The 27,523-nt window shown below is 40.7% G+C and overlaps 1 protein-coding gene across 1 annotated transcript; it reads right to left on the bottom strand.

Annotated features, from left to right (window-relative positions):
* On the bottom strand, positions 1 to 24,232 carry LOC115469621 (nuclear receptor coactivator 4-like). The gene is given in 12 exon segments (XM_030202415.1): positions 1 to 57; positions 5,108 to 5,200; positions 6,249 to 6,534; positions 6,772 to 7,481; positions 7,659 to 7,802; positions 8,715 to 8,822; positions 9,599 to 9,701; positions 11,355 to 11,443; positions 11,688 to 11,697; positions 11,699 to 11,805; positions 12,925 to 13,079; positions 24,172 to 24,232. Coding segments are annotated over 12 exon segments (1,923 nt in total).
* Positions 24,233 to 27,523: the final 3,291 nt, after the last annotated feature.

The following is a 27,523-nucleotide window of genomic DNA, read 5'->3' as shown; positions in this document are numbered from 1 at the left end:
TTATTCAGATACGTACATTTCTGTAGTAGCATCAACATCTGTTCCATCACAGCACTTCTTTAAATAAAAAAAAAATGCTTAATGCTCAAATCACCATCTTCTATGGCACATTAATGTATTTATAGTACTAATCCATTAAAAAAATAAAACAAACATTTCTGCTAGTCTTAATGAGTGTCACATTGGGGCTGACAAAAATTGCATCAACAAAGCTAGCTGCCTCTAATCTGGGTTCCTGCACTTGAATCCAGAAACAGGGGGGACCAGGCCAGCATGCAAATATGAAGACACCTCCAAGGCAGAACCAAATAGGTTCCTGAATGGCAGATGCTGAAGAGATAAGTAAGGCCTAGCAGGTATATACAGGATTCCCAAGTTTTAATGTTACAATAGCATGAGAATTGTACATATAAATCTTGCTTCAGATACACTAAAATCTTTTACAAGATACCTCATTATAAGACTTGCTTTTTGCGTTAATGTTTTCTATTTTTTCTTATTTTGACTGAAAACCCCTCTATTTGTAACTCTCAAAACCACCTTAGAAATGGAGTGAATAAGCACATTTGTTTTGAAGAGGGTCTTGAAAACTGACAGTCTCATGCAGCATCACAGTGATAAAAATCATTCCCCCAGTTACTACTACTACTACTATTACTACTTATCATTTCTATAGCGCTACAAGGCATACACAGCGTTGTACACCATACACAAAAAGACAGTCCCTGCTCAAAGAGCTTACAATCTAGATAAGACAGGCAGACAGACAGAACAATTAAGGGTAAGGGAAAGAGGTGAGGTGAGAATAAAAGGACAGGTCAAGTAAGTGGTGGTTAGGAGTCAAAAGCAGTGGTAAAGAGGTGGGCTTTAAGTTTGGACTTCAAAACAGCCAAAGAGGGGGCTAGACGTACAGGCTTGGGAAGTCTATTCCAAGCGTGAGGTGCAGCAAGATAAAAGGAACGGAGTCTGGAATTAGCAATAGAGGAGAAGGGGACAGATAAGAGAGATTTATCAACAGAACGGAGTACCTGAGGGGGGGGGGGCGTAGGGAGAGACAAGAGTGGAGAGGTACTGGGGAGCGGCAGAGTGAATGCACTTATAGGTCAATAAGAGAAGTTTGAATTGAATGTGGAAACGGATAGGGAGCCAGTGAAGTGACTTAAGGAGAGGGCTAATGCTAATATAGCGACTTTGGCGGAAAATGAAATATCATGCAAGGAAAAGGCAGCTTTGACTGGTTATTTAATTTCTGGGAGACTGCAATAACAGATGGGCATGACCTAGCAGATATCCTGAAGACCTGACTGACTGGGATTCCCCCAGGACAGGTTTGAGAACCCCTGACCTAGTACAACATGTTGCTTAATTTACTGGCCCAGAATACACTGGAATTGTATTATGTGGTGGAAAGCATCAGTCAGTGTTACAATGTTCAGGGACTATAAAGAGCACCATTCCACCACAAATATTGGGGCCCTTTTACTAAGCCGCATAAGCATCTACGCATGCCCAATGCACGCCAAAATGGAGTTACTGCCCGGTAATTAATTTTTGGCGTGTGTCCGATACATGCGTCTAATAAATATTTTTTATTTTCCAGCGTGCGTAACGGATGCATGCTAAGTGGCATTTGGCGCACGTAGGTCATTACTGCCTGGTTACTGTGTGAGTCTTTACCGCTAGGTCAATGGCTGGCGGTAAGGTCTCAGAGCCAAAATGGACACGCGGCAATTTGCATTTTGCCGCACGGCCATTTTTGGCAAAAATTTCAAAAAGATCTTTTTTTTACAGACGTGCTAAAAAATGGATTGGCACACGTCCAAAACCCGCGCCTACACTACCACAAGCCATTTTTCAGCGCGCCTTTGTGAAAGGACCCCATTGTTAATTAAAAGAAAAAAAAAAAAACTGAATGGGTAAAAAAGTCAGTTTTAGGATATGCTTATAATTCAGTCATAGAGAAATGATCCTTGCTCTCTCTACAGCTTAGATACCATTCACTAGTGTTTTCATACAGTTCTGTCTTGGAAGCATTTTCAAACTGGGATGTACAGCACTCAGGAAAAAGTGAGGCTTAAGTACACTCCAGTATTTATTCACACTTTACATTTCAACAGCCCGCTTTACATTTCAAGAGTGAAAACATCTTCAGTTCAAGATAAAAGAGTTACAAAATTATGCGTCAAAATGTAATATCACTCTTGTTACTCAATTTTCTTTTAGGTATATTTTATAGCTGGTAGGAAAGCAGTAGTAGTATATTTTCACCCTCATGCACAAGGCAGCCACTGGAAATGCAAACAATATCTGTAAAATAATTTGATTCCTAGATTTATAGCAGATCTGCTGCCCCAATTGAAGCAAAGAAAAATCTAGAATCAAACTTTTTAAGAAGTCAAATTCTTGTATGCCTTGGATAGAACTAGAAACCCAGATTATAAGCACAGAAAATCTTCCTGACATTTGCCTACTCAGGATTTATTTCCAAACAAGAAGTACAAAATTGTCAGAAATGTCAACTGACAAAATAGATAAGGTAAATGAAAGCCACTGGATGGATCACAAACTATAGATTTTTCTTTTCTAGACAAACGTGCAATTCATTAGGGAGCATGACTATTGAGCTCAATGTACATTAAGAAGGTAGAACTCTTGTCACAATTCAATGGACTGGTAATATAAATAAAAATATTCAAAACACTCTGTGTAAATAGAGCATTATGGTCACAGTATCTGCAGTTTAGTAACACACTTTTCACTCATTGTGGGCAGAAGCAAATAACTGAGCAAGTGCTAGTGCCAAATAACTAATCCCCATAGGCACATATGTGCTTTTCAGAGCAAAGGAGGGCTGTGTCCACGTTTTGCATTATTTCAACTATGCATTAATTCATATCCTCTATGACCTGAAGAAGAAAACAATCGGGCCATGTCCATACCTAATCAATTCTGCCATCTGATGGGTGACTTTCTATGCACTCACTACTTTCTTTGTAATCTTTGGAACAAGAATGGGCCACGTCTATGTATTATAAATCTTGTGGAGTTGAGATGCCACATGTGTATAGATTGTTGATAGATTAAAGCCGATTCAGGCATTACTTGTTCTTTTTACTGAAATGAATAGCTCACAACTTAGATGGCCAATATCTCCCATTGCAACAATGTGGACTTCACCTGCTTTCAGGGGCTCATATTCAACTCAGCTTCTCTTACAACCACCCAGTGGCATTTCCTGCAAAGTAATTTCATCCCACTGCATACAAGTATCCTTTTTGAAGCTCAAGTAATTTGTTTGGGAATAAGTGAGGAGGAGTGGACAGACATCCCAATGATTCAGATCAGGTAATATCAGCAAGTTCAATATTTGAGATGAGAGTTAGACAGCATATATGGCTCATTATTCTAAATTCTTTAGACGTTTCACATCTAGAGAAGAAAAAAAAATCATCATAAATTTGGAGGTTAGAAGAAACAATCTGGCAAGCAGCAAAGAAACACTGACCCCTTTCCACTATACTTTTCCAAGAATCCCTAATCAGCTTTTTCTAAAGTAATTTAATTCAGTGAACTATATACAAATTATGTGAAGTAGACACTGGAAAATTATGTTTACATTAAATTTATTCCATGTACCAAATTCATGCAAATATTTGCACTGAGAGGAAGACAAGTATATATTTACACATTTTAATTCTTTTATGCTATCACTATGAATTTGTATTTGCTGCATCATTAATACAGAGGCTAAAAGAGATGCTCATAACCATTTGCCAGATAAAGCAACTTAAAATGGACTAGCAAGTTCCAAATATCTCTTAAACTGTTTATCCAGAATAGCACTGCTGCTAAGTAATTAAGAAATATCTACTATATACAAGACAACTTCTACCCCAATTACTAAAGTCAAAGGGTCCTTTTACTAAGCTGCAGGAAAAATGGCCCTATGCTAGCGACAGGGGCCATTTTCCTGCGTGCATGAAAAGCCCCTAGACAAATATGGCCATGCGGCAGCACATGGAGGTGCCCAATTACTGCCAGTTTACCGTCACGCAAGCCATTTCCGGGGATTTTCTTTTTCCTCTGAAATAGAGAGGTATGGTAGCCATGTCAGTCCACTCTTAAAGGTTAACAATAGAAATCAAACAAAATAAAACATGGAAAAGAAAATAAGATGATACCTTTTTTATTGGACATAACTTAATACATTTCTTGATTAGCTTTCGAAGGTTGGGGCAACCTTCGAAAGCTAATCAAGAAATGTATTAAGTTATGTCCAATAAAAAAGGTATCATCTTATTTTCTTTTCCATGTTTTATTTTGTTTGATTTCTATTGATAACCTTTTTCCTCTGGAAATGACGCACGCTCAGGGCAGAACTGCTGCCGGTGACTGCATTGGGCCAGCAGTAGTCCAGATTTAGCATTCGGTAAGCCCGCTTTGGGCTTACTGATGCTTTGTAAAATACTCCCATACTAAGGATAATGCTCACAGCCTGAGGTGACAAGCTAAATGCCATTTATCTAACATTACCTGCTATACACTAGGCTAACACTGACAGCAGCTGTAATCTGCCATCTTGACCACAAGCAGTCTCTGCTGTGCTTTCAAATTAAGAAAGAGTATAGGATGAGGGGGGGGGGGGGAGCAGAGAGCCTTGTATAGAAGAAGCAGTTATCACAATAGGGCAGTACAAAGAAAGTCAGATCACAACAGTACATGGGCTGATTCAACAGTAGTGAAAGTGCTGGATGGGAACCTACATTTTTTAAACAGATGGCTTCCCCAACCTTTCATTAAAAATTAAAAGAATGAACAAATCATGCATGCAAGGAAATTGTAACTGGCTTCATAAGGCACTATTGCTAGTGATATCTGACTTGCCTCTCTCTCACAACTGGCAATGAGTAAACAAGTATTTTCCCACTGTTCATCATGATGTCACACACACCACATATAATTAAAATTAGATACTGCTTCAGACATCTTGTAACATAACGTTATCTATGCACTGCAGAACACAAATGAGCATTCAAATACTCTGTGCCAAAACAAGGATTTAAACTTATAACTGAGGTCTAGTTTCAGCAAATGTGGGTTTTCCTACCTGTTGAGGAGCTTGATATAACCACTGATCTGTATCATTGGTAAATTTCATGTAGGCAAAGATGTTACAGACATCAGGAACGCTGTAATAATTCTATAAAATCAAAATAGCTTTTTAGGATCACATACAGTATTCCCCCAGATTCTATATATGATGCTTAGATTTCCATGCGGAATACGTGCATAACTTAATTTGCATAACAAGCCAATCAGCATTTTTAACAGCACTTAACAAGCAATAATGAGCACTAATTCACAATTATCACAATTTATGCACAGAAATCGCAAAGCATATTCTATAAAGAACTGTGCTTAAATTGTAAAGTACACAGTTCAAACTAAACACATATAGTTTAAAAAGGGAGCATTTATGGGTATGTTTATAAGCGTTTTGCTGGCGTTCCAACAGTTCTGCATGTAATTACAGAATACAGGTCAGTGCACCTAAGTCTACGTGCACGGATTTACACCAGGTTTTTACTGGCGTAAATGAACATGCGTAGATGTAGGCGCAATGGTATTAACTAAGTGTACGCTATAAACCACACCAAAATCTTATAGAATACACTTAGTTCCAAGCAGATGTTTGAGGCACCATTTATAGAATCTGACCCAATGTGTGTAAAGTATTTCTTTAAAAAAATGCATCAAGTTTTCAATATAGGAGTCATGAAAAAGTACATGAATATTAAATCATTTGTTTTGTGTGTGTGCCAGAACTTATGATAAAATAATATTTAATAAACTAGCATGATATCAGTCAAGAAACATTCTGTGAAATATCTAGTTACATGAAAGCTTGAAGAACATGTTCCATTACAAAGCATTTGTCCAGGAACCCTATGAAGCTCTGAGCAAACACTGGTGTATACAACCAGATTAGCAAATACTTTAACATCACATACAAAAACAGAAAATTTAGCATATACCAAATGAATACTTCACTACCTGCACATGCACATGCTCCATTCTACTACTCAGATTACTGGTATAAGAGGAGTGAAAAGGAATCTCAGGCTACAGTCTGGTTGATGGCAAGCAACCTATCTTCAGCAAAAGAAATGGTATTGCAATTCAGAAAAATGGTATGTTTCACAACCTTTCCTGACCACTGGACTCAAGTGTTATCAAGGTATACTCACATGTGCTCTTTTGCATAGCAACCACTTATCTTCCACAGGGGTCTGTTGAGTCTTTCTAACATTATCTGCATTTCTAGAAGATAATATCCAACTGTCTATGTTCAGAGGGAGGTGGAATGGGGTTAGGAGATCCGATGTTTGACTCTTACAGCTACTCTCATCCATCTCCTTGCTTGCTTTCTCTTCTGTGTTTGCTACTATGCTTTGAGATTTGGGCAACCAGGTTTTAGGATGATTACGTGAGGCCTCAGGATTCTCAAGCTGTGCTATGGCAGTTTGTGACATTCTTCTACAGGGGGGAAGCCAGATGCTCTGGGCAGGATTTTGTTTTTCAGACTCCACGCTTGTCCATAACACCTGGGTTAGTGGCATCATGATTTTATCTTGTACTTTCTTATGTTCATCTGGAGTCCTACAGAGGTAAAACCAGATGTTCTGGACAGAATCTGTTCTCTCAGATTCTAGGCTTGTCTTATGTACCTGGTTCAGTGGCATCCCATTTTTATCTTGTCCTTTCTTCTGCTCCTCAGGAGTTCTCCTACAGGTATAAAGCCAGATGTTCTGGACAGAGTCTGCTTTCTCAGATTCCAGGCTTGTCTTAAGCACCTGGTTCAATGGCATCTCATTTTTGTCTTTTCCTTCTTTCTTCAGCAGCCACATATTAAGAGCATCCTCCTCACAGCTTTCTCTACAGATATACTCTGAGAAGCTACTGCAGGTCTCTTTGACCTTGCCTTCATCCTCCACTTTAAATGCCAGCTGCTGATCCTGTAGAAGCCAGGTGTCACTGTTGGATGCAGCAAGAAATGTCTTCCCACCCAGATGCTCATTCAGGCACTTCAGGTTTCTACGATTCTCAACCTCAACAGCAGCTGTTTGGCCACCACAATTATTGCAGGATTTGGCTTTTAGGAGCCAATCATTCATATCATAGCTCTCTTTACAGGGCCTAAGAACACATTCCCACTTATATGTTAAGTCATTTTCAACTTCAGCTTCAGAGGATGTAAGCAGCCAATCAGAAAAGTCCATATCTTCCTGCTCAAAGAATTCTAATTCATCAATCTTCTCAATGGAGAAGGCAGAGCTCGCAATAGAACAATTCCGATTCCGAAAATGTCTTTCCTCAGGAACATCTTTTTGCTGACTCTTCAGAACCCAGTGCTCCAAATCCTTTAGCTGTCCAAAGATGTGCTCCATGTTAAAAGCACAGCCTTTCGATGTGCAGAAATCCTATTTGATGATAAAACATAATTCAATCCATTCAGTTGTAAGATTAAATGTAAAACAACATTTTGAAAAAAATGTGCTGTAGTTCTGAAATCCATTGCTTTCATCCTCTCCTCAGCACAAAAAGACACACACACACACACACACACACACACACACACACACACACACACAAAATACCATGCTGATCTCTTGGTGCTCATCCAAGAGCCAATCCTGAGGGTTGGAGCTAGGTAGAGAAAAAGCCTGAGGAGGAGTACTGGCAGCTTTACTTTCCAAAATCCATTCACTGAGTGAAGTTTCCAGTCTTCCAGGAATTGGTCTCTACAAAATCACACACAATCCATTATTTCATGGCACAGGGGAAAAAGGAAAAATATATTATACATAGATATGAGCCTTTACTTAGCGCCTGGTACAAAAAAAACACATCTAAAGTCTGCACAGATGAAGCAGTACCAGAGAACTGGGTGTCATCATCTTTGATGACAAGAAGAAGGTAACCAATTTATGTGATAAGATAGAAACTTTGATACAATATATGGGTGATAAACAGAAAGAAAACAAAAGAAAGGAAAATAAAGTTAAACCTTCTTTATTGGACTAATATATTTTTGACAGGCTTTCAAAGGCAGAGCCACCTTCTTCAGCAAAGTATGGAGCAGAAGATGACAATATCAGAATATATCATTGAAACATGAAAGCATTTCAATGGCAGCCTTTTATGTGGTCACACAAAATTAACTGGATGGGAATAATTCTAGTTGTAGGCAGCGAGGTGCTGCTTAATTGGGAAGCATTTATTTATTTACATATGTAACTGACCTCTTATAGAAGACCAACTAACAGAAAAGCATGTGCCACAATTTGATGATATGCAATTAGCTAGTGGAGTGTTAGACATCCAGCACATCTCCTAATGCTCTGATAAACAGAAAAACAAATTGCTCTGCCAGAGTGACACAATGCAGTCTAATTAAACCAGAGGAACATGAAGATACTCATCTGCAAGCTGGAGTGTGCATTCAGTTTGTATGGGCACCTAAAATTCTTAAAGTATTTGCAAATCACTTGTACATGCATATACCAACAAAGTAACACATGTACAATTGATTGTGCATGTACAATACATGTCTAAAAAAATCAGAGAGGTCAAAAAATTAAAAATGTCTGAAAATCATAATTAAAAAAAGCATAACCCTATTTTTTAAAAATATGCACAACCCTGCACTGTACATGTTTAAGTCCTGGCATGAAGCAATTCCGCATCAACCAAGGATTCTGAAGCACAAAGATACAGTATAAAGAGCCACCACAGGAGTTTGAATTTACGGCCTCTGAAAGCTGTTTAAAGTACAGGAGTCTTACACAATCCAAAAGCACTTAATACTTGTGTGATGATAAAGTAATTAGCTAGTGGAAAAAAGCACAAAGGGCCCTCAAAATTAGATAGGCATAAAATTGTTGCTTTATTAAAAGACCCGACAGGGTCCGTCTTTCGGCGGAACACCTGCATCAGGGGTCTCAGTGGTAGTCAGTTGTTTCCTAATGTAGTCTGGTGAATCAGTGGAGAATATCAGATTACAGAGCTTCCAGGTTCTCATAATTGCGCTTTGTTGTTATGAATGCGCTGCACTCTGATGGCAGGAGGTAGTGCATATTTTGATGGTTTGATGGTGCTTGCTCTCTTGTGTTTTATATATGTGATTGTGAGTATCTGGAAGCCCTTTAATCCAATATTCTGCACTGATTCATCAGACTACATTAGGAGACAACTGACTACCACTGAGCTGAGACCCCTGACGCAGGTGTTCCACTGAAACACAGACTGTGAAGCCACAATTTCATGTTTGCCCAATTTAGAAAGAATGCCCTCTGTGCTTTTTTCCACTAGCTGGCATGTTTGGTTCTGCTTTGGAATCCCTCTCTCTTTTTTGTTAAGGAAAAAGTAAGTCAGGCAAATCTAATATATGCCTTGTCCAAATCATTGTTTTACAGTTTGTAGAAGTCTAGGGGGGGAAAGAGCAATATATATAAATCAAAAACACTGCTTAAAACAAACTGGGATTATACATAGGACTAGGGGTAGAAACATGCATTTTTAAGGGCTTCAGTCTTACCATGGTTTTGACAGAGCCAAAAGAAATGATTGTGTGGTGAAGTGCAGAAATCCGCAAACTCAGGGATGAAGCCTCTTCTGGTTTGAGAGTCAGGTTGCCCGGTCTAAAAAATGGATAATTTATATTTCTTAAAATGCTTAACAAACTATACCCACCTATAAAAATATTTAATAGGCTCTCATTTTATCCACATCTAGAATTTTTATAATGCTTATATTAGGAAACCTATGGTGCTCATTTTTGAAGAACACAGATGTCTCAAAATGCTCTCCAAATTGTCCAGCTGCCAAAAATGTCCAAATATCAATTTTGTAAATGCAGAAAAAAAATGGCCAACACTGCAGTTCATCCAAATAGCAAAGGACCATGTTGGGGGCAGGTAGGAGGAGTGTTTTAGATGTGGCTAGGGAGGGCCCAAACACAGGATGACCGATAGCAACAATAAAAAAACATCCAAGTCTTAGATGCAGGACATACTCTGTTTCAATCACATCCAGGGTAAAAAAAAAAAAAAGGTGCTCAGATTAAGCAGCTGACCACTGCAGGGATTAAGGCATGACCCCTCCGTAATTCCCCAGTTGTTATTGTCCCCCTTCCTTTCCCCTGAAAGTGAAACTGGACAGGGATACCAGGCTCTATGATAATCTCAAGCATTCTGACCAAATCAGGAAACAAATATGAGGAGTAGCCTAGTGGTTAGTGCAGTGGGCGTTAAACCAAGGCACCTTAGTTTAGATCCCACTTATTTTTTTAATTGTGAGCCCTCCAGAAATAATATCTACTGTACCTAAATATATAAGCCACCTGCAAACCTGAAGGCAATTAAAGTGGTGTACATTCAGATACAGTACATATTTTTCTGTTCCTGGAGGGCTCACATTTACAAAACAACCTCCCTGTTTACTAAATTGCGCTAGTGGCTGCCATGCACTAATGCCAGCACAGTCCATTCACATGCGGCATTGTGTCCGCAATGCCGCACAGCTTAGTAAACAGGGTGGTAAAAGATTTGAAGAAGGATTTGAACCAGGGTCCCTTGGTATAAAGTCCACTGCACTAACCATTAGGCTACCCCTCTGCTCTGGCTGGTTGTCTATGTGGCAACTTTCCACAAAATGATGCCAGACAGATGTTCCTGTTTCAGTTTTTCTGTCGTTCACAATTTGGATGTTTTATTTTGAAAAATGGCTATTCAATTTGGACGTTCTCAGCACGAGAATGTCCATCTTGCAGACATTTTCAAATAGAAAATCTGGATGTTTTTCCTGTTTGAAAATGGTTGCGAGACAGATGGGGGTTTTTTTTGGACGTTATGAGCAGGATGACCAAGTTCTGACTTAGACGACTTTTTGAAAATGTCCCTCTATGCATTCAGGACATGCAGGGATCACAATGCAGGGAAAACAAAAATAAAAACCATGCACTGTTTACAAAAGTAGGAAAAAGGGAGAAGCAATTAAGTAGTTTTGAACAGCTGGCAGTATATCAAAAATTAGACCTTCCTGAAACAATAGCTGCTTCTTTTACTGTGGTAATATGCTACGACAACTTAGCTGCTATAGATTTCAGGGATTTTATAAGCACATTATCAGCTATTGCACAATTTGCTTTCCAATAATTTTTTTTGCTATTGTTCCTCTTTGTTTTATAAATGCCTTTGGCTCCTCCTGCCTTCTTTACATACAGTCTGTTATTGAAAAGTTGGTTTTAATGAAATTCAAAGTAGTGAAAGATCAGATGTATTTTTTTTTTTTACCTCTCTCGACAAGCAGAAATCTGATTAGCTAGGTTGTTACTATGAGGATTTTCCAGCTGGTACATTAGGCAAATTAACTGTTCCAACAACTACAGAGAAAGCACAATACTAGGTATTACCATTCTGGCTTCTCATTAAGCATATAACATTTAAGTACAGACACAATGATTACCTGAACAGTGAAGTCACACAACAGTACACATGACCTGTCACTCTTAAGATTTGTATGCCAGACCTATGCCCTTTTGAGCTGCGTAGAGGAGTTTTTTACACTAACCAGAAAAGCTGACAAGTTTAATAAAGCAAAAGAAAGCCAGAGAGTCCTCTTCTTACCCAGTAGAGTTTGTTGCAAGGCTTCCTCTTTCAGCTGCTGGATTAGCTCTACCTGGCCTATGAGCCAAACCTCCTGACTATGCAGGCACTCCAGTTGATAGCTAATGCATGCTTGGATCTGTCTTTAACCTGTAAGAACCAACATTAGCCCATGAGCACATTCACACATGCTTTCCACTACTTCATGAACTGGTGGAACCACAGTGCCACCTTAGCTCAGTATTCTGGAATAATTCATGTACTTTCACGGTTTGGTGTTCAAATAACTACTTTCTTCAAACCATCAAACTTCAGTAAGAGGCACACCACCGTACACTGATACAGTAATCTGCAATAGCCAATCACCACAAAACTTTGATCTTCCTCCCGATGAAACAGCTTTTCTCCGCAGTACTCAAGAGTTTCAAGAATGCTGCTTCATATGACAGATGAAGGTGTCTCAACTGCTTATAAATCCAGCTTTTAACAGTACGCATGTGTAGCTACCTACATCATACAAGCTGAGACACGCAGCACAAAATCCCTGTCCCTAGAAAAGTGAAAAATATTTTCAAGTGCATAATGATTTCATGATCCATGACAATGCAGATAATCCCTTGAAGATTCAGGGGTTTGGTCCAATTTTGATTGCATAGTACCTCCCCTCCTACACAAACAAGTTCCAAGCTTCACTGAATAATCTTCTTAATAAACAGATGTGCCATAACATCACCCTCAGTGCTTTACAGAGCTGGCAAAAGTATTTTTACAGCTGCATAAACAATGAATCACAGACAAAAATAGAAGCAAGCTTATACCACAGTGATTTCTAGAAGTAAAAATAACTCATCAAACATTGATAATCCCAATAGGAGCTAAGGTAAAAAGGACAACGCTGCTGACAACAGCTCTTTCTATAGCCATGTCAGATTTGGAAGTTGCAGGAATGTTTATTCCATTGTCACCCAGGCATAACAAATACAATCCTTGCCTTACTACTCTGTGCACAAAGTTGCCATCCTGGCACTTTCAGTTCACTCCTTGTTTTCTTCCTTCCTCCCCCCCCCCAAAAAAAAACAAAAAATAAAAAATACTGGACTACAAAACCACATAGAAACACAATGAGAGACTTTCAGTAGAGTCAGAAAACCAGGACTGGTAAAATAAGCCAGAGTGAGCCAGATGAACCGAGAACACCAAAAACTAAAGAGTTAGGAAGCAGACTAAAAAAGAATAGATCAAGTCAGTGAACAAATACCTCTCTGCCATTGTCTTTAATCTGCTGCTTTGCCTTCAGGATCCCAGCAATGGCTACCTCTAGGTCCTTCTTAGTTTGGAGACACTTCATGAGGGGAGATCTGCCAACAGCATCCCCAATCGTGTCCTTTGATGAACTCATTCTTCTCAGTGGTTCTATTTCAAGGAATAAAAATGAACACAGTTGACTTATTGACTACGGCTAACTCACAAACAACATCCCATTATATTGCACACACTCCAGAAAATCAATACATTTCGAGTCTATATGATTTACAGCATTAGCCAAATACCAATGAAGGGTGCACAGTTTGCAAAAGCTGATTGGGTTGAATGGTTGACACTCCACAGCATTTACCTCACAGCATTTGCACTTACTGCATGGTAATTTTAGTATTAACCATACAATAAGTGCAAACATTACCATGTTAGTAAAACAGACCCTTGATTTTGTCTTCTCCTCTAATATTGGATCTCTGTATATTGGGTACATCAGCATAGTTTTATATTTGTCTCATGATGATTCTCATTTTCTTTGAATTTTATTTTGTTTCATTTTATAACATGCAATGCTTTCTCTCCCAGGCTAAATGCATGCCAGGAACCCCTTCACTAGAATGCACTCAAATGAACTGTAGACAATTTTCAGATCATGGGCATAGCCACGGGGGTAGGCGGGGCTGCAGGGCAGAGGCCCTTCCCCTTTTATCTCAGGCTCTTCCAATGCAGCATAACCTGCTGTTGTTGACCAAGGTATCAAAAGCAGCAAGAGATGCTTTGCTATGATCTCATCTGGCATATCTCCCTCCCCCTTTCTCAATCCAGCATCTCCCCCTCTCTGACACCCCTTTCCTCCCATGCACCCTTGATCCAACATCTTCACCATCTCTTTCAAACTCTCCTCCCCGTTATAGGGGAGAGACTATAGATCAACTTATACAACAAACAACAGAATTTGAATATGTGTTGTTGCTACTGGGTGGGTCTGAGCCCACAGATTGTGTCAAAACAAATCTTATTTTTTGACTAAGTAACTAGAGAATTAGATTGAGGACATTCACTGACTATGGTTTACATGTGTTTCAGCAAAGTTATTGATACAGTCCTATTGAAGAAGCTCATGTATATACAATCAAGACTACTCCATCATGGTCTGTATATTGGGACTTGCAGCATTCATATCAATGGCAGGATCAGGCATGCTAAGTCCTATACTGCTTTAGGATGTAAATTCAAAACCAGAGCAGACCAAAAAGTCTCTAATCTAGAACTGGGTAACTTTGCATATCTGTAAAAGAGAAGGGGGGGTGGAATTCACTCTAAAATAGGGGTTCTTAACCCAGTCCTCAGGACACACCCAAGCCAGTCAACTTTTCAGAATATCCACAATGAATATGCATGAGATAGTTTTGCACACAATGAAGGTCCTGCCTGCAAATTTCTCTCATGCATATTTATTGTGGATATTCTGAAAACCTGACTGGCTGCATGTATCCTGAGGACTGGGTTGAGAACCCCTGCTCTAAGACTGTGGAATAGTGGAGTGCCTAAAGAACAGGTTCTGGTCTGTTCGTAAGAACATAAGGATGTAAGAGTAGCCATACTGGGTCAGACCAATGGTCCATCTAGCCCAGTATCCTGTCAGGTCACAAGCACTTGACAGAAATCCAAATCATGGCAGCATTTCATGCTACAAATCCCAGGGCAAGCATGTCTGTTTCAAGTTCTTCTAGGAACTTGTCCAACCCTTTTTTTTTTTTACCCAGATACACTAACTGCTGTGTTCAGTTACCACATCCTCTGGCAAAGAGTTCCAGAGCTGAGTGAAAAAATATATCCTCCTATTTGTTTTAAAAGTATTTCCATGTAACTTCCTTGAGTGTCCCCTAGTGTTTGTACTTTTGGAACGAGTAAAAAATCAATTTACTTCTATTCATTCTACACCACTCAGAATTTTGTAGACCTCAATCATATCTCCCCTCATCTATCTCTTTTCCAAGCTGAAGAGCCCTAACCTCTTTAGCCTTTCCACATACAAGAAGAGTTCCATTCCCTTTATCATTTTGGTCGCTCTTCTTTGAAACTTTTCTAATTCCCCTTTATCTTTTTTGAGATACAGCAAACAGAACTGAACTTGATAATCAAGGTATGGTTTCACCATGGAGCGATACAGAGGTATTATAGTATTTTCGATCTTATTCACCATCCCTTTCCTAATAATTCTATCATCCTGTTTGATTTTTTGGCCACCACTGCAGACTGAACAGATTTCAGCATATTATCTAGAATGACATCTAGATCTTTTCTTGAGTGCTGACCCCCAAGGTGGACCCTAGCATCAGGTAATTATGATTTGGATTATTCTTTCCAATGTGCATCACTTTGAATTTGTCCACATTAAATTTCATCTGCTATTTGGATGCCCAATCTTCTAATTTCCTAAGGTCTTCCTGCAATAGTTCACAGTCTGCAAATGTTTTAACAACCTTGAATAATTTCGTTTCATTTGCAAATTTCATCACCTCACATGTCATTCTAATTTCCATATCATTTATAAATATGTTAAATAGCACTGGTCTCAGTATCGATCCTTGTGGCACTCCACTATTCACCCTCCTCCACTGAGTGAAATGACCATTTAACTCTACCCTCTGTTTGCTGTCCAATAACCAATTCCTAATCCACACCAGAACACTGCCTCCTATCCCATGACTCTTTAATCTTTTCAGAAGTCTCATGAGGAACTTTATCAAAAGCTTTCTGAAAATCTAGATACACTACATCAATATCTTTGTGATAGTATGGAAAGGTTAGACTTTTTTGTGTAATTTTTGGGAATGGCAAAGTTGATGCTGTATAAGCAGAGGTAGTTGAACTTAAAAAAAGCAGGAAGAATGGTCAAAAGCAATTGCGGGGCAAAATCCAAAGCAGTTCAACGTAGGTATGGTGGGTGGGTGAGGCCAGAATGGATGTTCAGTGACCAGGAAAAGAGACCTCAGGGTGATAAAACAGGGTGATGAAAGTAGAAAAACAATTTCATAAGTAATGGCATAGCTATGGGTGGGCCTAAGCCCACCCATTCTCGGCTTAGGCCCACCCAGTTGTGGCGCTTTAGTCATTTCTCTATCTCTCCTCTGCCTGCAGCCCAGCATCTTTCCCCTCTCTGAATTCCCCCATCCCTCCCAGTGTACCTCAGAAGCTTCTTGGCATCCACAGTGCTTCATACTTGTTGCCTGTGCCGGTTCCCATATCATGCCAGTGATGTTATCATAGGTGGGACACAACAGAGGGAAGCCTGCAGGGGTAAGTGCAGGCAGTGAAGATGAAGCATTGCAGCCACTGAGATGCTTCTGAGATACACCAGGAAGAGAAAGGGTATTTCAGAGAGGGGGAAGATGCCAGTCTGCGGGGGCAGGGGGTGTGATAGATAGAAATTGCTGACCTAAGGGGGGGGGGGTTGGAAGGTCCCATAGAAAATAGTAGGTCTGGCTACTCTACTAGCAAAAGGGGAGGTAATAATGCCCTATACTGGTGATTGTGGTATAGCAAGGGCGGCTGCCACCCAGGGCGGTTTGCCGCTGCACCCCCCCCCCTTTGGCGAACCGATACCCCCCCAGGTGCAGCACAACACTGCCCCCTCGACGCATCATTCCCCCCCCGGAGTGCATTCTTACCTGCTGGGAACTGTGTTGGTTCCGCTGGTTCCCTGCTCTCTCTGCCCTGGAACAGGAAGTAACCTGTTCCGGGGCAGAGGGAGCAGGGAACCAGTGGAGCTGACACCTGCCCCCCAGCGGCGTGCACCCGGGGCGGACCGCTCCTCCGGCCCCCTTCCTTCCTACGCCACTGGGTAAGGCCGTATATCAGAAAGGACATGCAGGCAAGCTAAAGATGGTACAGAGGAAGGCAATCAAAAAAGTGTTGAGTCTACACCAAAAGACATAAGCTGAGACCTGATGATTTAACATATGTATGCCCCAGAGATCAGCAGATACAAGAGACACAACAGTTACTTGAAAAGTTTTAATGCAATAATGCAAAGCAAAAAAAAAAAAATGTTTCCAAAGGAAAGGAGGCTGTACAACTGGGAGTCAAGATATGGTGCTACAGGGAGACATCAGGAAATATCTTTATATGGTAAGTGTAGTGGATGTCTAGCATGCCCTTCCAGAGGGGGCTGTGAACACAAATAAAATTCAAAAAGGCATGGGATAAACACAGAGGAAGCTATAATGGCAGAGGATAGAAACAAAGCACTGAGGTAACCCGCACAGAACAGTGAGTCAGCCCGGTATTGTGCTTCTAAGACGGAATGAGAGTAATGCAACAGTTGTCCATTCCTTCTTTAGCAAAAATTCATTTTGCAGAAACCAGAACATGCTCTCTCTTGACTGCAGATTCATCTGGATGGAAAATGCTGTCTACTTCCCTTAGGCTTACATCTGACACTGCTGGATGTAAGAAGCAGCTTAAAACTTTTTTTTGTCCTGTTTTGGTAGCTAATCGTGTAACAGTAAGGGCAGCTTACTGAATTGGCTAGATTCATGTGTTTCACAGATATTCCCTCAAATTCTATACATGGCGCTCAAAATTGTGCATGTAAATTTTGGCGCACCCAATTTAATAATTGGGTGCTAACGATTTAATTATTGGCACTAATTGACAATTTGAATTTACACGCACAGGTTCCTAATTATTATTCTGTGAAGATGTGCATGTAAAGTTTTAAGCGCAAATCTGAAAATAGGACATGACCATGGGAGGGGCATGGGCGAGACAGAGGCATTCTTAAAATTTGCCTGCATTGTTATAGAATATGGCAGATCTGCTCCTCATTTATGCATGAGGATTTATACCAGGTTTTAGTTGGTGTGAATCCTCGCACTCAAAATCTGTCGCGGAAACGGTCAAAGTTGACGGGGGTGTGTCGCAGGTGTGGTGAAGGCGGGACTGGGGTGTGTTTATCGGCCAAGGAGAGATGTGCGTCCTCGGCCGATAATTGAAAAAAGAAAGGCGTTTTTAGCACAAATTTGGGTCACTTTTTTTGGACCCTTTTTTATCACGAACAAGTCCCAAAAAAGTGCCCTAAATGACCAGATGACCACCGGAGGGAATTGGGGATGACCACTCCTGACTCCCCCAGTGGTCAATAAACCCCTCCCACCCAAAAAAAAGAACTTTAAAAACTTTTTTTCCAGCCTGAATGCCAGCCTCAAATGTCATCCCCAGCTCCATCACAGCAGTATGCAGGTTCCTGGAGCATTTGTTAGTGAGTGCAGTGGACTTCAGGCAGGTGGACCCAGGCCCATCCCCCCCTACCTGTTACACTTGTGGTGGTAAATGGGAGTGCTCCAAACCGCCCCCAAAACCCACTGTACCCACGTCTAGGTGCCCCCCTTCAGCCATAAGTGCTATGGTAATGGTGTAGAGTTGTGGGCAGTGGGTTTTGGGAGGATTTGGGGGCTCAGCACCCAAGGGAAGGGAACTATGGACTTCAGAGGTAATTAACTTTTTTTTTAATTGTTACAAGTGCCCCCTAGGGTGCCCGGTTGGTGTCCTGGCATGTGAGGGGGACCAGTGCACACAAATCCTGGCCCCTCCCATGACCCAATGCCTTGGATTTGTTGGTTTTTGAGCTGGGTGCCTTCGTTTTCCATTATCGCTGAAAAACGATACCGCTCAGCTCAAATCCGCACAAATCCGATGCTTTTGGCTGGCACAAACCGTATTATCAGAAAAAAGATGGACGCCCATTTTTTTTCAAAAATACAGTTTGTCCTGCCCCTTCACATACCCGTTCTCGGAGATAGACGCCCATGGAGATGGGCGTTCGCGTTTGATTATGCCCCTCCATGTATACCAATACCTGCAGTGAAAGCATGTGACCTTATCTAATTTATTCTGTTTTATAGTGTCATAATTTGGTTTTTGTCCCTGTTTTTGTTATGATATTTTTAATTATGTTATATTGTAAGTGGAATAAAAATATTTAAATAGCCTGTATGAAGCAACAGTTGCTTTTTTGGTTGGTCTACCCAATAAGGTGTTTATGGTTGTAACACAACCATAAGCACCTTATTGGGCAGACCATTTCAGTCTATCTGCTGTTTCAGTGTAAGTCTGTGTATCCTAACCAGTGTGTCTTCAGACCTGATCCTGTGTGCCATGAAAAAGTCCCCACTGTTGATGCTGAGGTCCAGACCCACATGTGGAATCTGCTTTCACAGCAACAAGACGCGCTAATGGCAGCTCAAACATGCAGGATTTCCCTTCAGAGCATCCATCTTTCCTTCCTATAAACAGCACAAGCCCTTTACTGGAGACTAAACAAGTGGCATGTAGGAACTTTGTGGCCTACATATTACACACAAGCCTGGAAAGGATTCTGGAGAAAATGCATAGCCAAATGAAGCCATACAAATGTTACTGGACTTGAATCATTGTATCAATAATTAAAAAAAAAGTTTCCATAAAGAACTAAGCTGCAAAAACAAAAACATTAGTTATGTCATATCCTCTCACTTGGTCTACCAATCAATTCAGTGGTACTGTAGGTGCCTTAGGAAGACAGTATTAAGTTATGGGATACAAGTTCTATACAAACAAGGCAATAGATTATGAAATCCAAACAATTTAAAACAGGTGAAGACAATCTTATATAAGATATAGCAACTGCAACCTTTCCCAACAACAGCAAAGCTAAGTCTGGCATGACTCAGTGCACAATGCAGGTGTGTAGGGTTCAGCTTCTATTTTTTTCCAGTTAATGTTTATGCTTCTGAAGGTTAAAAGATGAAGAGCTCAGGAAAATTAAACCCTTTGTTTATTCACTGGTCGGACACAGCCTAGACAATCCTCTGATAGGGTATTTTAAGCGGCTAGGAAATCCTACCCTGAACCCAAGGATAAACTTCTCAAGGATAAGAGGGAATTCAACTTTCTTCCCTTGCAAACACCAGGACTTTAACTATTTGTTTGCAAGGGAACAGCCATGTCCATTCAAAAAGGATCACTCTGTAAAAATCAAGCCCATAGTGCTGTATCTGCATGGCTAGACAGCTACAACTGACTGGTGGATGACCATCAACGATCATGCCAAAACACATTTTCTGGCATGTTTGCCTAACAATGCAGACAGTGATTCACAGCAGTCTTGAAACACAAAAATGATTTTAAACCATGAATGTGGCAAACAGACATGGAATAATAATATGCTGGGCTATACAAGGCTGCAGTTTTAGCTAAAATGATACAGTGAGATGAAAATGCAAAGATAAAATGTACATGTTTGCCTTTCATAATCTTCAACATTTTAAACAAGGAGCAATATATAGATTTGGTGTGATTTTGGAATGTATTTTCTATGGAAAAATTCTCAACTTTGACCTCAAGTTTTGAATCCAAAACTAATATTATAAGGTCGGTCCCTAATGACCTAGCTCCACATCAAGTTGATGGGTTAGATGAAGTCATCCAAAAGTTATTGGAGGGATGGACACATGCACAAACATAGGTACAATCTAATAAGAGTCTACTGATACTGAGCCAGGACTACAAAGCCAGTAAGGACAAATATCAAAAATTCATAATGAACCAGATTCTACAGATGGCATCCAAATTTTGGAGCAAAAAGAAAATGAGTGCTGAATGCTATTCTATAAATGACATTCTGAGTTGGGTACTATTTATAGAATAGTGTCAAGATCTGCTCCCAACTTTAGGTGTGAGGATTTGAAAATAGCTTGCCCAGCTTCTTTGGTTCTTAGCCCACTGCTCCAGAACTGCCACATTATCCAGCTTCAAGGAAGGAGATCTTTTGTCCAGTCCTGTTTTTGAACTTACATATTAATTCAGTATGCTATTTGTAGTCCCTGATTTTACCCATTGATATCAGTGCTACATGTTCCATAATGCACCGTGATATGGTTGTCAGAAATCCAGAACTGCCTTAAAATCTCCCTCCTGGGCATTTGTAACTTGGGAGCACTCCAGTTTTAATTATTATCCCATTCCATTCATTACTTGCATAGTCCCAATGCTCATTAACCATTAGCACTGACAGACCCACGGCAGAGAGGCCAAGGGTGGCCTATACCAAAGCTGGAGATTTACCAGCACAATGCTGGGGATTTAAAGCCAATGAGTGAGATTTCTTTCACAGGCCCCTGTCATTTTTTAAACCAGCTCTGGCATGTGTACATTTCAAAAATTGACATATTATAATCAATAAATACAAAATAAAAAAAATTCTACCTTTAGTGTCTGGTAATTTTAGTTTTCTAATCATGTTAGTTCCAGTCTCTGCTTTCCTATGTCTTCTCTTAACTGTCTTGCCTGGGTCTCCTTGTCCATTTGGCACATCTTTTCTCCCCATGCCCACCATCCATCTTCTCTCTGTATCCTTACTCCACCCTACCCTGCATCATCTTGTGTTCTTGCCCCTATCTTGTTGCCATGTTGGGCTTCTCCCCCTCTGTAACCCTATTCTTGCCTTGTCCAACATAACTTTTCTGTGTCCCTATGCCTGCCACCCATCATATTGACATCTCCTCCTCTCTCCCCTTCTTCTGCTCTCCCACCCCCACCCAGTGGTCCAGTGAGTGTTTTACTCTTTCCACATGCTCCTGTTCCAGCTCCCAATTGGAGATCCAACACATTCCTTGCTCCCTTCCCCTTCCACCATCCTATCATCTCTTCCTCTCACCTCCCCCTGACACTTTCTTCCTTTCCTTCCACTGCTCCCCAGTGGCCTGGCCGGCATCTTTGATTTTCCTAGCTCCTGTGGTCCTCCAAAGTCATTTAAGGCCACCATCCGTAGCTCTGAACAAACGTTGCTTCCGGCCAAAATGGGGCCTTTCTTCTGCTACAACTGCCTCCAGAAACCGTAAATATCATCAGTGAAGGCAGGAATGGCAGAAGAAAGGCTCTTCATTGGCCTGAAGCAGCATCCCTTTCCTAATAATTCCTAGCGCTGTTTCCCTTTTTGGCTATTGCCACACACTAGGCAGATTTCAGTGTAATGTCTACAATGATGCCTAGATCTTTTCCTTGGGTGCTGAACCCCCCCCCCCCCCCCAAAGTTAGACCCTAGTATCGGGTAACTATGATTTGGATTATTCTTCTCAATGTGCATACGTTTCCATTTGTCTACATTAAATTTCATCTGCCCAGTCTTCCAATTTCCTAAGGTCTTCCAGCAATTTTTCACAGTTCGCTGGAATGTGACGGGGGGGGGGGGGGGGTCCACAAATGCATATTTGTATCAGAGGCATAGCCATGGGAGGCCTTGGGGATTTGGACCCCCCAATTTGTGTTCAGGACTTCTGGCTGACAGGGGTCCTCATGCCTCGCCAGTGGAAGTGCTCCTTCACTTGCAACCACCACTGCCGCAGCACTATGCATGCTCATTTTCCGCTAAACTGAGCATGTGCAGGGGACAGTGCTCTTAAGTGCATGCCCGGATTTGTGAAAACTGAGCATGCATTGGGGAAAGACCGGGCATGGAGGTGGCAGTGGCATCAGGTGAGAGCTGCACTTTTGTGGGCAGGGTTAGGTATCCTCACCAGCTCATGTATGTGAATGTCTCAGGGGGACAAAGAGCAGTGGCAGGGCAAGGCACAATTTTGTGCCCCCCCCCCCCCCCCACACACACACACATACTTTGTGCTCTGGCTTACATGAAATTGAAGGTCTGAATATGTGTCTGGTTTGCATAGGGCACAACATAGTTTTAATCTGACCCTGCCTATAACTTTGTAAAAAAAAAAAAGTTTAACACGCACATTTAGCGTTGGAAACTTTCCACCAGGACCAGGCTAATGTAGAAGAGTTGGCTTAGAGTAGAGGTGTCTAGCGGCATCCCTTCTCTCCCTCAACCTAACACCCTGCCCTGCCTCGGACTGCTTTCTGCACTGGCCCCAACCTCCCTCCCTCTCCCTTCTCCCAGACCCCTAATATAAAACAAAAAATACACAAAAAATATGCTGGTTATCTAATGGTCCCCCCTCCCAACACAACCCAACCTGTAGTTTTGAGTATTGCCCCCTTCCCCCAAAATAAAAAAAAGAACCCTAGTGGTCCTGTGGCTCCCTGGCCCACTGCTCTCTCCCCAGTTGCAATCATGCCCTGGTGGCCTAGCAGAATCCCATCTACCACCCCCTAAACCTGATATCACCCTCTTCAAAATGGTGGAGCCATGCCCTCTGTGGTGCATTCTAAGATGCAACAGGTGGGCGGTTGTCTACCATATAGTGGAGTTACTCCCTTATATGATAGTCAGGCCCCACCCAATGTATCCCAGGATGCACCACGGTGAGCAGGATGCCTCCACTTTGAAGATGGTGGCTTCAGATGCAGGAACAAGTGAGCATCACTTCTGCCTCTTTTGAGGTAAGGGGGCTGGTAAGGGAATCTTGAGTCAAAGGACTTTTAAATTGATTTATCGTGAGATGGATCCCCAAGTCTGCATTCCAGTGGTGCACATAGATATTACTGCCATGATTTTAACACAGCAGTAACTTGCATGCCTATTAGTTTGAGAATGCCACGGCTATTTTTTTTTGTACTAATTTCAAAGTAGAAAAGGACTGTACTGCAAACCTTTGAGCATCAGCCCCTGTGTCATTTGAGGGCTCTCTCACTGATATGTTGCAGCCAATCAGGAGCCAGCTTTCGTTTGCTTTGGGAGCTTTATAAAGATGTTTTTAAAACATGTTTAAACAATATTAAACTTTGTTTTTGTACCAAATGTCACCAGTACTTATGTGCTACATCTGAATCTTGCTTTTATCCAAAAATTTCCATCTTTACACTTTATTCTATCTTTATATTTAACTCTGTACTACTTCCACCTTTTGCAAGCTTAAACAACCTTTCTGCCACTTTGCAACCAACCAACTAGCTTTCTTGTGGTTTAAAAATTCTCAAGATCTCAAAAATATTTTCTCATTTTAATCATGAGCCGTTTCTTTGTCGGTCTCATTATAGGGCGCCAGCATGAACGTTTGGGCCATTTATGAGCTCTTTGGCTGGCCCCCTTTATTTTCCTAGCAGCCTCTGAGTTCAAATGTGGTAAAAAAACAAACAAACTTGCATTCGTGAATGTAATTTGCACAGTTTGTGCCCAAAATAGCATCCCAAGACCAAGGGACTCCCTCTGGGTCTTTGTTGATAATATTGGCATTCAAAATGAATTTAAACCACTGGTTCAGGGCTTTATGTGTGTTCCAGGGCCTTCCTTGAGCTTGCTGACCTGCACTGCCCATTTCCTTGCATGCACGAATTATGTGATCATTGACATCATCGTGAACCATGTCATCGTGTATGTGTGCAGACATTTATTGCTCTCCTAGGCCACAAAAACAACTGGTGACTCCACTACTCTGCTCTGCCATCCTCCCAATACTAGCAGCCAGCCTAGAACAAGAGCAGTCGTGCCAGACACATGAGTCCCGCACCCGAAGTGTCCATGACACAGGACTCTCTTCACAAGTCTCCCAGAACCAGACTCAAGCCCCAGAAGTGCCCAGGTACATTTTAAATTCAGGTTAGTTTCCCCAGCCACCAAGGAGAGGGGGTGTGGCTCTACCAATGAGCGAGACCACCAAAATAGCCCCAGTGGTTGAGGCCACCTGCAGCTGAATCCTTCCTTGTTTTTCTCCTCCCATGCCTGAGTCTGGTAGCTCTCCAGCTCTTTACCTGCCCGCCAGTCCTCCAAATGCTGTAGTGGGTCATGGAAGAGAATCCTACTCTGATACAACTTACTATGAGTGGGTCACAGCAGAGGAAAACTTCTGCAAACCAGAGGCAGCATTCAGCACTGTCTCAACTGTGACCCACTACAGCATTAGGAGGACCGTTACTATATTACTCCAGAAAAAGGAGGACAGATTGAGCTAGTCTGGGCTTTACTTCCATTGATGGAAGTAAAATCCAGACTGGTTCAATCTGTCCTTTTTTTTCTGGAGCCATATGGTAACTCTACCGGTGGGTGAGTGAGGAGCTGCAGAAATGCCAGACCTGGGCATGTGTGTGTGTGTGTGGGGGGGGGGGGGGGGGGGCGGTAGGGTGATGGGGGGGAGCAAAGGGAAGAGAGAAGGAGTGAGAAAAAATAGATAATGGACATAGACAGAAGACCCTGGAGGCAGATATGAAAAACAAAACAGAAAAGCAAGAGACAGAGGGACAAAAACAATGCTCAAAGTTTGAGAAATGAATATAGAGGTGGACCTTGGAATCAAGGATTCTTGGAATAAGAACTGATAAAACAAAGTTTATTATGATAAAAAGGCAATAGATCTACATAAAACAAATCTCCAAAAGATGGTGGAAATTCAGAAGATAGACTCGTACTCAACTTGGTTCTGTGTTTCGGCACTAAGTGCCTGCATCAGGAGTCAACAATGATCTAAAGCCACAAATAAAAACAGTTACAATACGGAAATTTACACACACACATATATGTTTTAAAAAACGAAACTCTTAACATATACTCAAAAGTTATATCTAAAACTGTAACTTAAAAATACTAGACAACTGTGATTCCTCAGCAGGCTGAATATTGTGTGCAGATGATAAATAATATTAGTGTTGTTACGTCATTCCTAAAGTGCACAGATCTACTATACGTGTTATTTGTAGTCATGGTGGATATCTCAAGCTGTGTTTTCAGAAAAGGGCAACCTAATATAATCTAATCACGTTCTTGCAACTCCAAGCTGTAAGAAGGAAAATAAACTATTTTATAGGATATTACTTAGAGAAAAGCGTCACCCAAGGTAAGTTGTCAAACCAAGGAAGTGTTTATTGGTAGCCAAAATTGGAATGGAAATTTTTTCCTCAGAACAAATACTAACCCTTTTGAAATGTATTATTTATGAGTTCAATACAAAGAAACTTAAAAAAAAAGTTTAGCTGAACCTTACAATTTACTTTGATTTGTTTTTCTTATATTTATTTCTCCTAAATTAGGCAGAAGTATAAAGAAACTCTCTGGCTCAAGGCCTCCACAATTCATCAGATAAGTATAGCTTTTAGGCTTCAAGAGCTGTTTAAAAGTTAGCTCTATTCTTTCTTAACTTTAAACCCACTTTCCAATATAAAAATTGATTCTTTATGGGTTTTTTTTATTATTATTTTCCTCCAGGTACCAGAATTTCACTGAATCCCCCCCCCCCCCCCCCCCCCCAGCCTACACCAGGTAAATAAATTCTTCTTTTGTCTCTCTTTTTATAGTGAAATCTGTGTCTGTGGCTTGTGTTGAGGTGAAAATTGAACCTTTCCTGGTTGATGTACTTTGTACTTTCTTGAAAGTTAGGGCCCTTAGACTGCAACGACGGCCTTGTGCAGTGCAGACGTCTTACTCAGTAGAAACAGGATTATTCACCTCACCTAACTTTAAACAAAAGGAAGGACATTCCTAAAGAAACTATTCCTCCTATAACAAAGTTATATTATATACCGCAAAAATCAGCTATGAAAGAGGGACAATATGAATGTGTGAATGAACAGCCTAATATTGATGTTGACAATATCTCTGCTTTTTTGAAGCAATCAACTGAAACAATAACTCTGAGAGCCACTTTGCTAATTACATTTGTGTTTGAACAGGACTTAAATGTGATCTTGAGACTTTACTTTAAATTGCCAAAGACCCCTTTTTATGGGGAGAAAATCTGGATTTATCCCGATGTTACTCGACAGACCTAAGACAGGAGGAAAGATTTTTTGAAAATGAAACAAGAAGTTCTGAAACTGGGAGGGACATTTTTCCTTGCATATCCCAGTAAATGCTTGGTCCGTTTTGCTGAAACTAAATATTCCTTTATTGTTCCAGAACAGTTGAATTCTTTTCTAGATACTAAACAACTGAGATAATATAAGAATCATGTGAAGCCACCACGTGTAGCCTTATTATATGTTAAGTTAATCCACAAATAACTCTTCTCAAGTTTTGACTATGTCCCCAAATAGTGGTCTAAGGAAACGTTGAATATATATATATAATGATATGTTATGAATAAAAATGTATGATATTTCCTTTTTTGGTTTATATTTAACGTTATATTTCTGTACAAGTAGAATGCTTGTTTAAATATTGAAACTAATAAATAGATTTAAATATAAACAAAAGGAAGGAAAACTCTATCTCACCTAGTAACTGGATACCTTTAATGAGCTTATTAAAATAAACACTGTGGCACACTAGCTAGAAACAAACAAAAAACATAAAAATGCTTCTAATTACCCTAACTTTCCAGGGGTTACACTCTGTCACTTTCTCTACCACTAGAAAGGAGCTCTTTTGTTTTCCTCTTCTTCTTGGCTTCTTCAAGGTCTCACTTCAGACTTTGAACATACTCCTCCTTACACCACCACATGCAGCTTGGTCTGATACAAGGGCAACTCATTAATCAACATTCATCTTCACCAACCACCCTGTCATGCTGTTTTCTCTTTTGTATCTTTTTGATTATCTTTTAAAATGCCTAAACCACACAAACCTTAATATTTTTTCCCACATGTCAAATTTAATCCACACCTGGGCACTTTCTCTATCCAATAAACCAGTCACTTGCAGCCAGATGCACTAAAACCCTCGCAAA

This window comes from Microcaecilia unicolor, chromosome 4 (genome assembly GCF_901765095.1).
Source record: "Microcaecilia unicolor chromosome 4, aMicUni1.1, whole genome shotgun sequence".
In the NCBI taxonomy this organism is placed as follows: Eukaryota; Metazoa; Chordata; class Amphibia; order Gymnophiona; family Siphonopidae; genus Microcaecilia; species Microcaecilia unicolor.
Note: the sequence above shows the minus strand (reverse complement) of the source record. Positions and strands in the feature narration are given on the sequence as shown.